This window comes from Zootoca vivipara, chromosome 2 (genome assembly GCF_965207765.1).
Source record: "Zootoca vivipara chromosome 2, rZooViv2.hap1.1, whole genome shotgun sequence".
NCBI lineage: Eukaryota > Metazoa > Chordata > Lepidosauria > Squamata > Lacertidae > Zootoca > Zootoca vivipara.
This window is the reverse complement of record NC_142584.1, coordinates 28,087,111-28,103,115: the sequence shown is the minus strand read 5'-3', so window position 1 is coordinate 28,103,115 and position 16,005 is coordinate 28,087,111. Positions and strand designations below refer to the sequence as shown.

The 16,005-nt window shown below is 43.4% G+C and overlaps 1 protein-coding gene and 1 non-coding gene across 2 annotated transcripts in view; both read right to left on the bottom strand.

Moving 5' to 3' along the window:
* The window catches only part of DNAH17 (dynein axonemal heavy chain 17), a 98,753-nt gene that overhangs the window by 54,075 nt on the left and 28,673 nt on the right, over positions 1-16,005 (bottom strand). The window contains exons 27-44 of the mRNA XM_088663020.1: positions 14,983-15,330; positions 14,797-14,888; positions 13,236-13,362; positions 12,368-12,520; positions 11,949-12,074; positions 11,408-11,515; positions 10,843-10,974; positions 9,466-9,626; positions 9,210-9,366; positions 7,823-7,927; positions 6,861-7,018; positions 6,071-6,209; positions 5,430-5,657; positions 4,948-5,085; positions 4,576-4,708; positions 2,668-2,795; positions 2,426-2,574; positions 666-948 (exon numbers count right to left, since the gene is read on the bottom strand). Coding sequence (XP_088519146.1) covers positions 666-948; positions 2,426-2,574; positions 2,668-2,795; positions 4,576-4,708; positions 4,948-5,085; positions 5,430-5,657; positions 6,071-6,209; positions 6,861-7,018; positions 7,823-7,927; positions 9,210-9,366; positions 9,466-9,626; positions 10,843-10,974; positions 11,408-11,515; positions 11,949-12,074; positions 12,368-12,520; positions 13,236-13,362; positions 14,797-14,888; positions 14,983-15,330 — 2,865 coding nt within the window. The remainder of the gene's footprint in view (positions 1-665; positions 949-2,425; positions 2,575-2,667; positions 2,796-4,575; positions 4,709-4,947; positions 5,086-5,429; positions 5,658-6,070; positions 6,210-6,860; positions 7,019-7,822; positions 7,928-9,209; positions 9,367-9,465; positions 9,627-10,842; positions 10,975-11,407; positions 11,516-11,948; positions 12,075-12,367; positions 12,521-13,235; positions 13,363-14,796; positions 14,889-14,982; positions 15,331-16,005) is intronic.
* Positions 9,969-10,043, bottom strand: TRNAS-GCU (transfer RNA serine (anticodon GCU)). Its single transcript has one exon. It is a non-coding gene; the product is annotated as a tRNA-Ser (tRNA).

Below are 16,005 nucleotides of genomic sequence, written 5' to 3'. Positions count from 1 at the left end.
TAGGGCAGAATCGCTTGCCTATGGCTGGGGTTCCACACAGCTGTGCCCTCATGGGAAATGTGGCACTGACATAGCACCAAGCAATCCAGGCAAGATGCCCAGAAAGCAGATTTAAAAGGTTACCACAGCCACAAGGAAGCGATTTTTGGTGCCAGCCTTGTCACTGGGGTAGCATTTGAAGCGTTGAAGCATTTGAAGAGAAAAATGGCTCCCGTGTACATAGGTAAAGGTAAAGGTACCCCTGACCATTAGGTCCAGTCGTGACCGACTCTGGGGTTGTAGCACTCATCTTGCTCTATTGGCCGAGGGAGCTAGTGTACAGCTTCTAGATCATGTGGCCAGCATGACTAAGCAGCTTCTGGCGAACCAGAGCAGCACACGGAAACGCCGTTTACCTTCCTGCCGGAGCAGTACCTATTTATCTACTTGCACTTTGACATGCTTTCGAACTGCTAGGTTGGCAGGAGCTGGGACCAAACAACAGCTTACCCTGTTGCGGGGATTCGAACCACTGACCTTCTGATGGGCAAGCCCTAGGCTCTGTGGTTTAACCCACAGCGCCACCCACGTGTGTGTGTGTACATAAATGCTGCTAAATGCACTTCTGGCCAATAATGCCTTGAAGGTATGAAGCAGAACACAGTAATTTAAATTTCTAAAGATACCTGATCTTGGAACATCGCTCCTCCAAATGCCCAGAAGCAAGCAAACACAAAATAGAGCTCGTACAGCTCTTTGGAAGAATCTGGAGGCGTGTTGACTGGGGTTAAGAGGCATTCTAGAAGGTACAGGATCGTTTGTATCACCGTCACTTCAGGTACAGGGGTTATCTTCTTGAACCCAAACTTCAGCTTATCCAAACACGTGGGCAAGTATTTGTCAAACAGGATCATCAAATTGGCTTTTTCAGATTGTACTTCCCGACGCTCAATCCAGCTGCTCACCACTCTGAATGGTGATATAAAATTACTTATTCAATGTTATGCATTCTCTCATGCATGGAACATGTACATTCTACTTTTAAAAGGTAAAGGTAAAGGTAAAGGGACCCAGTTGCGGACGACTCTGGGGTTGTGGCGCTCATCTCGCTCTATAGGCCGAGGGAGCCGGCGTACAGCTTCCAGATCATGTGGCCAGCATGACTAAGCCGCTTCTGGCAAACCAGAGCAGCACATGGAAACACCGTTTACCTTCCTGCCAGAGCGGTACCTATTTATCTACTTGCACTTCATGCTTTTGAACTGCTAGGTTGGCAGGAGCTGGGACCAAACAACGGGAGCTAACCCCGTTGCGGGGATTCAAACCGCCGACCTTCTGATCGGCAAGCCCTAGGCTCTGTGGTTTAACCCACAGCACCACCCACGTCCCTACATTCTACTTTAGGCAAGCATTATACCTCCTTCCTCTTACTTAAACTGCATCATTTTCAGAGTGCAGAGGAACCATTTTCCTATTCAGCTGTTGGGCAATATGAAACATGCTTCCCTTATTATAGTAACACATGAGCCACATGTGTTCTAGGAAGCGAAGCACTGCATTTGTTGCACTACAATTTCAGATCCTAACCTCCATTGTTTAATTCACCTTGCTGATATCCCATTGAGGATAAAATTAAGGCCTCAGTAGATCTTTATTTTGCAGAACAAGAAAACATGAACCTGTGATATAACAAGAGCCCAATGGCTAGGGGAGGGTGTTTAGTGCTAGATTCAAATAATTTTCATGACTGAACCTAGTGCTCATAGATACAGTGGTACCTCGGGTTACAAACGCTTCGGGTTACAAATGCTTCAGGTTACAGACTCCGCTAACCTGGAAGTAGTACCTTGGGTTAAGAACTTTACCTCAGGATGAGAACAGAAATCGAGTGGCGGCAGCGGGAGGCCCCATTAGTGGTACCTCAGGCTAAGAACAGTTTCAGGTTAAGAACGGACCTCCAGAACGAATTAAGTACCACTGTAAATATTTGAACAATGAGGGGAAGAAAGATTCAAATTCCCTGTCTTCTCATATTCTACTTTAGGCTATGTTTAACAAGAAGCCACCACTGGAACTAGATTTCTCTCACCCACCTTCATTAAACACAAACAGTCATATCTATGTCAAAATATATGCACCATCAGTTATTTACTACAGAAGTCTTGTAAAGATGCATCTCTTTGCACAGGCTGCCCCTGATCCATGAGATCTAGACCCCACACCATTGGATTTATGTATGGCTAAAATACTGTTCTAGGGTGCTTTTATGTTGATTTGCACTGTTTTATGCACCTTAGATTTTTAAAAATAATATATGAAGTGGCTTAGAAATATTTCAAAGTAAATAAATGAATGCATCAAGGGATGAAAGCTTTTACTCTGTATGCCATGAAGAAACTTGCTTTTGCTAGCAAGGGAAGACACTCAAAAGGGAACTCAAACTCACGGATTCCAGCCAAGGTCAGCAGGGTTAATGTACAAGATTCCTGCTCTGGACACTGTGGCGGGTGTTGCTGTTCTTAGGTGGCTGATCTCAAACACAAGCCTCATGGTGGGATTTAGTGGGATTCGCTCGTTGCTTGCTAGGGTGAGCACCTAGGAGAGAGAGAGAAACAAGCATGGCGTGACTTCTTCTTCATCTTGCTGATATGGAAACCAACAATTTTATCTCTGAGTTCCTGTACTGACCTTGTTGTCATCCATAACTGTATTCAAAGACTCAATCCACATCGGATCGATATCTCCATCCAGAACGATCCATTTTGGTCCTTTATGAGTTATATTAGCGAGATCACGCATGATAGTTGAAAACAAGCCTACGCGGAACACAGATGAATTCACACTGAATTTCACTGTTTACACATCATTCTTCCATTTTAAACTAAACTTTTGACGTAGAGAAATCATTTGAGAAGTACAGCTTCTAAATGTTGTTTGTATATAACATCGGCCCAGTATACCTGAAGGAGCGTTTCCACTCCTATCGTTCAGCCTGGACACGGAGGTCCAGCTCCGAGGGCCTTCTGGCAGTTCCCTCACTGCGAGAAGTGAGGTTACAGGAAACCAGGCAGAGGGCCTTCTTGGTAGTGGCACCCACCCTGTGGAACACCCTCCCATCAGATGTCAAGGAAATAAACAACTATCCGACTTTTAGAAGACATTTAGGGACGTTTTTAATGTTTGCTGTTTAATCGTGTTTTTAATTTTCTGTTGGAAGCTGCCCAGAGTGGCTGGGGAAACCCAGCCAGATGGGCAAGGTATAAATATATTTATCATTATTATTACAGTGGTACCTCGGGTTACAAACTTAATCCATTCCAGAGGTCTGTTCTTAAACCAAGGCGCGTGCTTTTCCTAATGAGGCCTCCCGCCGGCGGTGTCCAGCTTCTGTTCGTCTTCCAGGGCAAAGTTTGCTAACCGGAACACCTACTTCCAGTTTTGCGGAGTTTGTTGTCCAAAGCATTCGTTAACAGGGCTGTTTGTAGACCGAGGTACCACTGTATTATTATTATTATTATTATTATTATTATTATTATTTATTATTATTATTACAGATATGATAGTTCATCTTAGAAGTGTAAAGCAGTGTATTGTTGTTGTTTAGCTGTTTAGTCGTGTTCGACTCTTCATGACCCCATGGACCAGAGCGCACCTGGCACTCCTGTCTTCTACTGCCTCCTGCAGTTTGGTCAGACTCATGTTGGTAGCTTGTATACATTTTGTAAATAGATGCATTTTCTCAAATATGTAATAAAGCCTAAAAAACTGTGACATAGTAGGATTTCATCCTGCTAAAACATGCATACCCGTGAACAGCTCATACAGTTCTGGTTGAGATCAGTTTGGTTCATGAGCAGGGAGCCTGTGTCTCTCCCATGTCACTCTTCCAAGCTGGCAGGGGCAAATGGGGGTTGTTCTGCAACAATATCTGGAAGAGACACAGGCTCCCCATCCCTGGTCTAGAGGGACCCAATTTATATGGCATTTACCTTAGAGAAGATCAAATCTATTGACTCTTAATAACTAGAGGAACTCTGGAAGCCTAATCTGAGCCAGTAATTCTCATGTAGAATCACTGGCAACTTCCTTGTTTTCGGGTAATTGTATGTCAAACCAGTTTAAGGGGATTTCAGAATAGGTAAGTACATTTTGAAAAATTTCATTTCTTGGGATTCGCCCTGCCGAAACTGGCACAAACTACCATGGGGCTAGGAGTAGGAGATCAAAATAAATTTACAACTGATACTTTCATACGGAAGCACTTTTAAATATCAAAATTTTGAACAACATCACTAATTACAAATGCATCAGGTCAGTCCATGTGCCCTGCCATTTCTCCGTGCTAAAAAAGAACCTATCGGGTCTGTAAAAGGATCAATGTAAATGTAAAAAAAATCTTATTAGTTTCGGCAGAAATTCACGTGGAAGCAAAATTTTGACGATGCTGTCAGGGTAGGGGTTGGGTTTTCTCTTCTGAGAAGAAAATCTTGGAATTTAAACTTCACGCTTCTAGGATGCAGCTCTAAGGTATAATATTTCTCCTTTTTGTATATCTGGATATTTATACTACCCGTTATTTCTGGGATTATTTCCTACCATCTTTCCATTCTCTGGTAGCAGGATTAATGATTCCAAATAGTTCATCACAGGTTACAGCTTTAGGGTCAAGGTCAATAGCCACAGGTTTTCTTTTCATCAGTTGGTAAGTTTTATTCAGAGATTTCAGAACCTGTCAGGAGAAAGGCAAAGACTGGGATAGAGTTTCCAACTGCTTCTGTAACATCAGAGAATATCAAAACACAACCACCCCCCAAACTATACCTTTTGTTTCAGTATAATGTCTCTCACAAAGCTATTTTTCTACTCTTCGGGGCTGTGGATCACTTGAACAATGAGTCCTTGCTAATTATCATGTTTTGGAATGATGATGGAGTGGTGGAGCCCTAACTGTAGGCTCATGGCTCCTACCTGAGATTTGCCGCAGCCTGCATTTCCAATCACAAACACAGAATGCCGAACTGCGAGTAACTCTTCCAGCTGTACCACCTTCAGCACAAAACTCTCCTCGGGTTGTAGCTTGAGCTCCGTTACGGACTGTTTAATTATCTGAGAAGAAAAGAAATGTGTTTACAAGTCCAAGCCCCAGTGTACTACAGGGTGTAATTCTTGTTCGGGGGCTCATTCCTCAGACCCAGGGCTGGTACAGCACTGAAGCCATGATCTGCTATAAATGATAGGATTATTGCACAGATACAATCCCAGGTGTCCAAACAAGAAAATGAACAAATGAACAAGAAAATGAACCAAAAGCATTCTGAGCAGGGCTCTTTTTCAGAGGTCTCTGTGGCAACAGGGTTTCCCCCAGTGAAGTCACAAAAAAGAAAGAAAAAGAGGCCAGACATTCAAATCTCTTAATTATACTGCTTCACAGCCAACTAAAGCAGATTCACCTTTTCAAAGTTTAGATCACGCTTCCTAGGCACATCCAGCGCTGGGAAAAGGTCTCCGATGAGTCCCATGAAGACAGGCAAGTCATCCGTCACAATCTTGGGGATGTTAAAGTCTCGCAAAGCTCTCATGAGAACCTGGTCTTCCGCCCTTCCTGGGTCTCCTCTCTTGAGTGAACCAGCCACCACTAGCACAGACTTGATAGCTCTCAAACCCCAGTCATAGTGATCCTGTCAGACATATGGCAACAACTTCACATTGCATGTAAACAGAAGAACATCACTTAAAACAAGTCAGGAAACGCATCCCTCCACTTTAAAAAAAGGCAAGGAAAGTCATTTATGCTCCTTTGAGGTGGGTACAGTAGTATAGGCACCCTTTGTTTCCATAGCCATGAGGCTTTAAGCTCACTTCTGGAGGTGAGTGGTGAGAGGCAGCCATTTTTAAACATTCCAGTGTTCTACCTCTGTATATCCCTGCTGGTTTTCTATGACAGGATGAAGTTTGGGGTGGAATACAACCACTTTTAAGTTGTTGTTGTTGTTGTTTTTTAAAAAAAGCCCTGTCGGGGTACTCTTGCAAACTCTTCACTGCCCTAAAAAACTCCGTGTCAAACAGGCTTGGTGAACAATGTGCAATTTACCTGCTTTGAAAGCAGCTCCTTACACAGTGTGTAGAGAGTAATAAACTTCCTAGCTAGAAGCCTGGCTTCAATGAAACCTTCAGCAACAAGCATGATTTCACAGATAAGCTCAAAATCAGGAACAACCATCGCACAGGGCCTGAGAAGAGAGAAATGAGACAATTAACATCTGGTGCAATCATGCTACAGAGACAACAGTCAATCTTTCCTTTAGGCTGCAGTGAATATTCAGTGCAAATGTCAGATATGATTAAATTTCAAACCACTTACACTTGGTCTCATTTTGTTTCCACTGTTTTACACACTGTATAATCTGCCCTGGCTCCCGAGAGCTTCCAGGTTGGCGATCCAAGCCTGTGCGAAAGAGTAACTTTCTCTTCCCTCATCAAGCCTTCCAAATCTGTTCATGGTATCCTTCACCTGCCCCTATCCTCAATAGCTCAATAAATCTCATTGGCACTACGGTACTACCCCCACATTACTTCTCTGGGCAGAGTGACACATTACATGACTGTGGCAAAATGGCAATGGAGGTGGGGGAAGTGAGGCATGCAAGAAAGAAGCATGGCCCTGGAACTTGGCCAGAAGTGATGGGTGTGGGAAGAATGAAACAAGTGCCTGCCCCTTCCTCAGACTGGAGACTGCAAAGGTATTAGGAGCCCAGGGAGGGAAGGAGGGAGGCTGGGCTGGCTGGGCAGAGGCGTGCCCAAGAAATCTGGCCAGCTCATACATTATTGTGATAATCCCTTATCAGTTCGTTTCCCCCAGAATAGTGGCTGCATATTAGTACCTGAACAAAGCTTTCAAATTTTCAGGCAGCTCAGTACGGCCAGCATATCCAGGATTCATGGTAATAAACATTCCAACAGTTGGAATAAGAGAAATGGTCTCTCCAAGGAAGTTGAAAACCTTCTTTTTGGCTCTTATGGCATCTTGAACACATTTAACCTTTCAAATAAAACAAAGTCTTAAGAGCTGTTCCCACAAGGTCTTCAGTAAGGTAATGAAATATGGTGCTGAAGATAAATGCAGACGTATTAACAAGCTTTTCCATAACCAATTGTAGTTCAATGAAACCTAAAGACATGTAGGATGCATCAAGAACTAGGAAATAATTGCACACTTGAGCTAACCAAGTTCCAGGATACTCCACAAAAAAAGGTTGATTAAAATGACATGTAAGGAGTGGGGGGCCTTCTGCACAAGCTTTTGCAAGCTGCAGGCTGCTCCCTTCCTTTAAGCAATTTTGTGGGGCCCAGCTTCATTGACTGGCAAATTTACTCATACAGAATGAGGGGAGGACTTCCTTACTCTGAATTGACCTCATGACGTTACCAGAATGCCAAATCTGGCTGGTTGCAGATGTGATACTGAGGGCATAAGGGTTCTCCCTCAACGGTCACCTACAACAGCCAATCCATTGGGCCGCAGCAGAGTTTAATAAGTTAAATTAATTACATTTCATTACATTCCATTACATTGCATTATGTAAGTTTCAGTCACAGCAGATAGTGAGACAAATGGTATAAGTTTTAGTAGGCACTGAACTGCAGAGGAATGGAAACAGTGCTGATTGTGGCAAACCAAAGACAGAATAGAAATAGCTACCTCCTTGCAGCCTATCATTCCCAAGGGACTTGTATTGAGGCTAGAGACGAATGGCCAGCATTTGACAGCAGCGATAGAGCTGGAAGCACTATGAAATTCAGGCTATTTGCATAAAATGAAAGGAAACCTAAGGAGAATCTTTACCTGTACAGCAATTACAGACAAGACTTCCACCGAAATCCGATTGAATTCATCAAAACATCCCCATGCACCTGTCTGGGACAATCCTTTGTAGATATTTCCACAGGACTAGAAAGGAAAGGCACAGGCATTTGTTTGTGGACCATCACATTCAATCAATTAACTAGTTAATATATCCTGTTTATGTATTGTTTTGCTATACAGTATTTTAAAACACAAGCCACAGGAAAACACATTGTAGCACAAGAACAGATGGGTGGGGAAGAGAGGAAGTGCTGGAAGGAACAAGCAGTCTCTTGTTTTCTAGGAAGCTTTTAGTGGTTTTCGAACAGCTTAGTTCTTGAACATTTTGGCTCCCAAACAATCGAAGTCTGGAGGGGATTGTTCCGGTTTTTGAACATTCTTTTGGAAGCCGAATGTCTGATGAGGCTTCAGTGGCTTCTGATTGGCTGCAGGAGCTTCCTGCAGCCAATGAGAAGCTGCACTTTGGTTTTCAAATACTTTGGAAGTCAAACGGACTTCCAGAACAGATTCTGTTTGACTTCCAAGGTATGATTGTACTTGAAAACAAAATGTAGATCTGTGTCTGTAATAATTAATAAATAATGATGATGATGATGATGATGATGAATTTGTTATTATTTATACCCTCCCCAGAGGACAGAGGACAAGATGGTTGGACAGTGTTCTCGAAGCTACGAACATGAGTTTGACCAAACTGCGGGAGGCAGTGGAAGACAGGAGTGCCTGGCGTGCTATGGTCCATGGGGTCACGAAGAGTCGGACACGACTAAACGACTAAACAACAACAACAACAATACCCTCCCCTACTGGGTATAAATTTCTCCAGCCACTCTGGGAGGCTTATAGAATATCTAAAACATAATAAAAACATCACGCATTAAAAAAACCTCCCCAAACAGGACTGCCTTCAGATGTCTTCTAAAAGTTGTGTAGTTCTTTATCTCCTTGACACCTCATAGGAGGGTGTTCCACAGGGAGGGTGCCACTACCAAGAAGGCCCTCTGCTTGGTTTCCTGTAACTTCACCTCTCACAGTGAGGGAACCAGCAGAAGACCCTCAGAGGAGCACCTCAATATTTTACAGTGCCTATTTTATTCTACGGAGCTGCAATGTCCTAGAAAAAGGTACAATGTTTTAGTATATGTGCTACCAAAGTTAGCACGAAAAAGGTACAATGTTTTTTAAAAACAACAGATGTCCCTGCAGGTATACAAAATACTAGGAAAGTAGAGCGTTCTGTAATTGTACCTCTGAATGGATAGCTGTTTACCTCATACTCCTAACTTCGGGGAAGACTTTGGGTGCTTTTGGCTGAATTAGGGACTCGGATGTGACCCACTGTTACTTTTACTGGCTAGATCTTTACCTTATAGTCCATTTGCTCAGAGCAGTTGAAGACATACACCATGATCCCCACTGCCCTTCCCAAGTCTTTGGTGGTCTCTGTCTTCCCTGTGCCAGCAGGGCCTGCAGGAGCTCCTCCCATGATCAAGTGGAGGGACTGCGTCAGGGTGATGTAACACCTGCAAAAAGATAGGCATTTGGAACCATCCTTGTCAGCACATGCCCTAAGAGCATACGTTGGGCCAGGCTGAAGGCTATCCAAGCTAAGCAGCTCATACCGGTCAGTGAGTGGCGTGATCACCAGCCGTGGAGTGTTGCCAAGGTACTCATAGGAATATTGGAGCTGAGCGTCACATATATTGGCATAGCAGTGTCCCTTTTCATCATCCCAACGATGCCTAAGTTGAGACTGCCAGGTAAAGGCCTGGGAGCTTTCCACCTGCAACCCAAATGCGAAACCATAATAAATACATTTCCAGTGGTTCCTGCTTATCTGCTTTTCTACCCACATCAGCTTTTATGTGTAGGAGGCTCCTAATGGTTTAAAGCAGGCATCCCCAAACTTCGGCCCTCCAGATGTTTTGGACTACAATTCCCATCATCCCTGACCACTGGTCCTGTTAGCTAGGGATCATGGGAGTTGTAGGCCAAAACATCTGGAGGGCCGCAGTTTGGGGATGCCTGGTTTAAAGTTTTATAGAACCACAGAACTGTAGAGTTGGAAGGGACCCCAAGGATCATCAAGTCCAACCCCCTGCAATGGAGGAATCCTGTGAACAGCTGTCCCTGGGTGGGGTTTGAACCACCAACCTTCTGCTTAGCAGCCAGACGCACTGACCCGTTGTGCCACAGAGACCTCATACTTCGTTCCTTTGGCAACTTTCTAGACATAAGCGCAGATTGAGTGGCCTTCTACTTCAGAGCCTATAGAGATTATTTACCCACCAACAAACCACCAGAAAGAGAGACCACACCTCTACATGCTGATAAATATTTATCAGAAGCCCAATGCATCCTGCGGGATTTGTCATCTGTCCGCAGGGCCTGCAAGACAGAGCTGTTCCGCCTGGCCTTTGGGTTGGACTTAGTCTGACCCCTGTGTTTTCCTCCCTCATGGCTTGGATTTATGGACTACTTAAAATAAGGCTGCATTTTAAATTTTAATACTGTATTTTAATCTGTATTTTAATCAATTGCTTTTTATGTTTTATTGTAATTTTATTGCTGTGAGCCGCCCTGAGCTCGGTTTTGACAGGGGAGGGCGGGGTATAAATAAAATTTTATTTATTATTATTATTATTATTATTATTATTATTATTATTATTATTATTTCAGCCAAAAGGACGTCTTCAGGGTCTTCAATATATGAACAATATATTATTTAATAACTCAAATGTAATAACTCCCCCAAAGCAGACATAGTGGATTGACTATTTAATACTTTTGGGGGGAGTCTTGATAGGACTTAAGTTAGCGTTTTTGAAAATCTTATTCATTGGAAATGATACAGGGCTAGTCCTTAGCTTTCACTAAGAAAAGGATGGTTGAAGAATGAGTGAAGAGAACCACGTTGTGAAAGTGTCTTGAGAAGATTCTAAGAAAATGTGTGCTTCCAAAAAGCAAAGTACTATTTCACAGTCTTTTACTGCATATACCTTTGCTGAAATCATTTTGGCAATGACATCTCTGGCATGGACATCAATGGTACAAATGGTCATAATCTTCATTCTGTCTCCTGCGGTTAAGTTCCCAATGAGTAGTGTAATTAATGTGTTTAGCTGGCTAATCTGGGGGAAAGAAAAATAAACATATTTAAGCAGTTTCCAATCTTTAACAACCACGGGACCTAGAGGCTTGATGTACCTACTCCTCTAAAAAAAACCCACACAAAACCAGAAGTTGCATTCAGAGGTGGAGCTAGCTGCTCTGGCACCCGGAGCAGCGCACATGCTGTGCACCCGGGGGCAGGGCGAGCGTCCCAGGGGGGGGCGGTGCGGTGATGTCACCCCCCTCAAGGATGACACCCGGGGCGGGGCGGGGCGGACCACACCCACCACACACCCCTTCCTCCGCCAGTGCTTGCATTCAGTGACAGAGCTTGAGATGACATCTGTGCGATATGTCGTAGACACAAAAGACTGCCTACTATTCCGTTGAAGAATTTGCCACTGCAAATCTGAACACAGTCTGACAAAATTAGAGGGGGCTGCTGCTGCGTACCTGCTTCTTATTGTAATCTTTAATAGCATTTTCATAGCCTTCCTCCAGTCGTGAAAAGGCAATGCCAACCTCCGTTGTCCACCAGATCTGGGTACATGTTAAAGCAATCTGCAACAACAGCCAAAGATTAAATTTAAACTTAAATGAGATGGTGAAGCCATGTGAAATGCCAGAACTGTCCTTAATTCAGGCTCTGCCCCTTAACCCCCAAATGTGCAGCTCTGGTGGGATGAGTGACTAGAAAAGAACCGGTCATATGGTGCCTTCCAGATGACCCCTGGGCATCCTTGACTACTGGTCATCCTGGCAGAAGCCTGATGGGAATTGTAGTCCACAACATCTAGAGGGTACTACCTGTACACTGTCTACTAGACTTTATAAAGGCCTAATCCTACAAACATGCTGAATGGCTCCACTTTGTTCCTCTGGCTATATTTACTCCTTATTAGAATGAACATCTATTTCTGTTCCTCTCTTTTCTTTGCACTCCACAGGTTAAACATATAAAATATTGCATTTTGACTCTAGTTGTTTTGCTTACCTGTGCCGGGTAATCAAATAGCCATTGCTCTCTTGGCTTTTCCTCATAAGTCACCACAGCTTCAGAAATCTCTTTGCGCAATGTGCTCTGCATTCTCTCCAGCACTCGGTTTAGCCAAACCTCCACCTAGGAGCAAAACTCTCCTGGTTAATGCTTATTTATTTTCCTTTACTTATTTCATTTATATTCTCTCCAAGGAGTTCAAGTTGATGAACATGGTTCTCCCCCTCACAACAACCTTGTGAGGTTAGGTTTAGGCTGAGAGGCAGTGACTGGCCCAAAGTCACCCAGGGAGCTTCACGGCCGAGTTGGGATTTGAACCCATGTCTCCCAGGTCCTAGTAAAAGACTCTCACCACTAGACCAAACTGGCTCTCCGTTTACATGACCAATAGTGAATTTAAAATAATATCCACCAACCTGTCCAGAACAGTCACACTCCTTGTCAAAATCAACATACTCGTCCTCTTTGCTGTACATTCCCAAGCCAACCTTCAGAGGCTGCTCTTTTGCATCCAATTTGAATTTCAGCTTGGCCATACTATCAAATAGCTTGGACAAGTGACGGGATACCTTCAAGAAGATGATTGCGGTATTATTAGGATACAAAGTTTAGAAATATAGAAATAGAAGTGGTCGGAGAAGAGGACTAATGAAGATACAGTGGTACCTCGGGTTAAGAACTTAATTCGTTCTGGAGGTCTGTTCTTAACCTGAAACTGTTCTTAACCTGAGGTACCACTAATGGGGCCTCCTGCTGCCGCTGCTTGTTCTCATCTTGAAGCAAAGTTCTGAACTCGAGGTACTATTTCTGGGCCAGCAGAGTCTGTAACCTGAAGCGCCTGTAACCTGAAGTGTCTGTAACCCGAGGTACCACTGTATATGAACAGTGTTTCTAAAAAGAAGACCGTTTTAGAAAGCCTAAAGGAAATGGGCACTGAACAATCTAAAATATCTGTGCTACATAGAATCTCCTATACTCCAACCAGGCCCCTATTGTGACTGCCAATAGCTCCCCAAGGTCTTTCCCAGCCCACTACCCAAAATCCTTTTTAAATTGGAGCCATTGTGGCTGAACCTGGAATCTGCTGCATGCCAAGGATGTGCAAATCCCACTGGGTTTTCAGCCCCTCTCCCCAGTTGTTGATCAGGTCCCAATGAGTACAGGTCCAAGTTATCTGTGATTTAGCATCAGATGAAGTCGGATTTCTGGTAAAAGCTTTGGGCTATTTTTTTAAATTTAACAATTCTCAAGAAAGTCCAAGCATTCCATTAATGTATATCCTACCTCAACGGGGTCGTTGCCATTGGACAAAATATCCAGCAGGTCTGCAGAGGATACAAAGTAAAATCTGGGGAAAGCCAGTCTCTTTGTTTCCAGGTATTCAGCCAAAGCCTTTTCACAGAGTGCCAAGCTAATAAAAGGCAAGGTGGACAAGAGGATGTGGGAGAAGCATTGTGTTTATCATCATTAGCTGCACAGTGCCACCACTGTACATGATGCTCAGTAATATAACTAACTAACTAACTAGACAGTTCTATGTCTATACAAACAAACAACGAAAGCACTCTAAACTGGGAGCAAATGATGCCATACACTGCTCCAGATGTCATATCAAGGGAAGTTATAAAACCTGCCATTCACATTATGCTTTCTATGTTCGCTGCCACAGGCCATTTTCAAAGCCTCTTTAATCCTCACCATTTGACTGATATCTGAACACTTCTAATTGAAAGGAATACATGCTCAGTCCAAGTGTTAAAGCAGCTTATTCACATGGATGTTTACATTAATTACACCTGGGTCATTATAGATACCAGGAGATACCATGGAAAGTAGTCGAGACCCAGGCAGAAAAGGTGTCAGGATATGAAGGGTGAGCTGCTGTTGGATTCCAGACCCCAGCTTAGGTGTTTGCTACATGCAGATTTCACTGCCTTTGAAAATGGTAGTCATTGTTAGGAGCTCCTACACACGAGTAGGACCCTGGCAGAGACACATGCCTGACTGGCATGGTCCCTCCCTCCTGGTTGATCGTTCAGGAGCTTCAAAAGCTTTCTCCAGCCCGAACATCACAGTGACTGATGCCAACTGACATCAGCACACTTATGGATCTGCAGAGTTTGCGCAGTTGCGTAACAGACCTCAGCAAATCAGCATTTGGCTAATCTATTTTATTTACATATAAACACACACGGAGCACTGCAACATGGCTCCCCCTCTCTCTAGCATCAGGCAGGAAAGAGAAATAACAAAGAGCAATAGTCCCACTTCAGGAAACACAGTAACACAAACATCCTGTCTTGGTCACTTCCCATTCTGTGGAATGAAAAACATATACCGTCATGTGATAAGACAACAATCCCATGACAGCAGACACGGGGAATGAATCTTCAACAGTCATGGTGCCTGTTCTGTTTCTCTTCAGTACCAAATAATGGCTGCACCATGACATGGCTGCTATTCAGTGCAAGCCTGAGAGATATTGCTGTCTAAAGCACAGCAACAAATGCTATTCCCCAGCACTTCATGGTGCCTAGCACACAAGTTTCATCAGTGGAAGTAAAAATCAAAATGCAAATTAAGTAACACTTTACTCGGCTGCCTAAGGGAACTGCCTCACTCTGTCCAATGTTAGGGCCAGTCCTGCTGCCATTTAAAACAAACAAACCATTGATAAAAAGGTATCTGCAACTGTCTTTCTGGGCCTAAATTTAAATTTAAAAGACCTCAATTCAATAAACTGCAATCAGAACCCTGTCCTAAATAACTGAACTTATGCAGCCTATGATTTGCTTCTTTTGCTTACACTTGACAAAATCAAGCAGGAAAATAACGCCTTCCTTACCTTTTTTGCAAAGACTCTAGTTTGTCATAGAGACCTGGTTTATTTGTTGCTTCAACCACATTTGGGGTTTTTACTGCATCAGCCATTAATTCCTGCAAGAAAAGAGGATGGACTTGTTAGCTGCTCCAGTTTTTATTGTTTCTGTACTGTATGTGAAAATTATAGGAAGTAAAGGGCCTTGCCCACCTTAAAATCCTTGTCAATGGTATCAAAACGCCTGGAGTCCTCTGGGAGCTGATTGCGAATGTCCTCCGAGCCAATGAAAATGCTTTCTAGGTGGCTCCAGGTTCTCTGGACTTCAAACCATATGCTTATCACAGAGTCAGCTGTGGACAATTTCTGCTGCCAGCTGGAGACTTCCTGAAGGAAATGTGCTAAATACTTTGAAGTCATCAGGGTCTGGAGTTGCACTTGATTTTCTTCAAGGGTCTCTACCAGTACCTCATCAGACTTGAGCATCATGGTCCCAGTTCTATGGTGGGGCTCGTGTTCAAATTGCATAGTTGACCAAGTACTGTCAAGAGCCTTCAATACCTTCAAACAAAAGCAGCCAGGATAGATTTTTAACGTGATAAGATTTCAAACTGAAAACATGCAAAATGTCCACGAAACTCCAAGGATTAGTGAAGAGGCACTATGACGGTATTGTCCACTCTCCCTTTCTGAAACTACTTTAGCACTTCTTAAGGGTTAGCATACTCTGAAGGAGCATGTTCCACTGCCAATTAAGCAATTATTTTGTATATACAAAATAAGAGCATATGAACAACCTGCTGGGTCAGGTCAAAGGCCAATCAAGTCCAAGGTCCTGTTCTCACCATGGTCGAACAGAAGCCTCTGGAAAACCTGCAAGCAGCACCCAGCACAAGAGCGCTTCCCCCCTCCTGTAGCTTCCAGCAACTGGCTTCCAGAAATGGTACTGCTTCTAACCATGGAGGCAGAACACATAATTTTGTTATTTATTTATTTTTTTAAAAATGGTCTATAATCCTGCCACATATTGCAAAATTTGGCACATTACAGGTTTTGTCAAACTATACTGTAACATCTGTTCAGTCAAATGCTTTGAGGGAGGGGGGGAACTCATAAAAGACAAAAGCCACAAAAATACACAAAATACGGCAAAGCAAAAATCAGTCATAATAATATCACAATAAAAATGCCAACAGAGGAGCCGTTGCAACCAGTTAAGACAGGGGTAGGCAACCT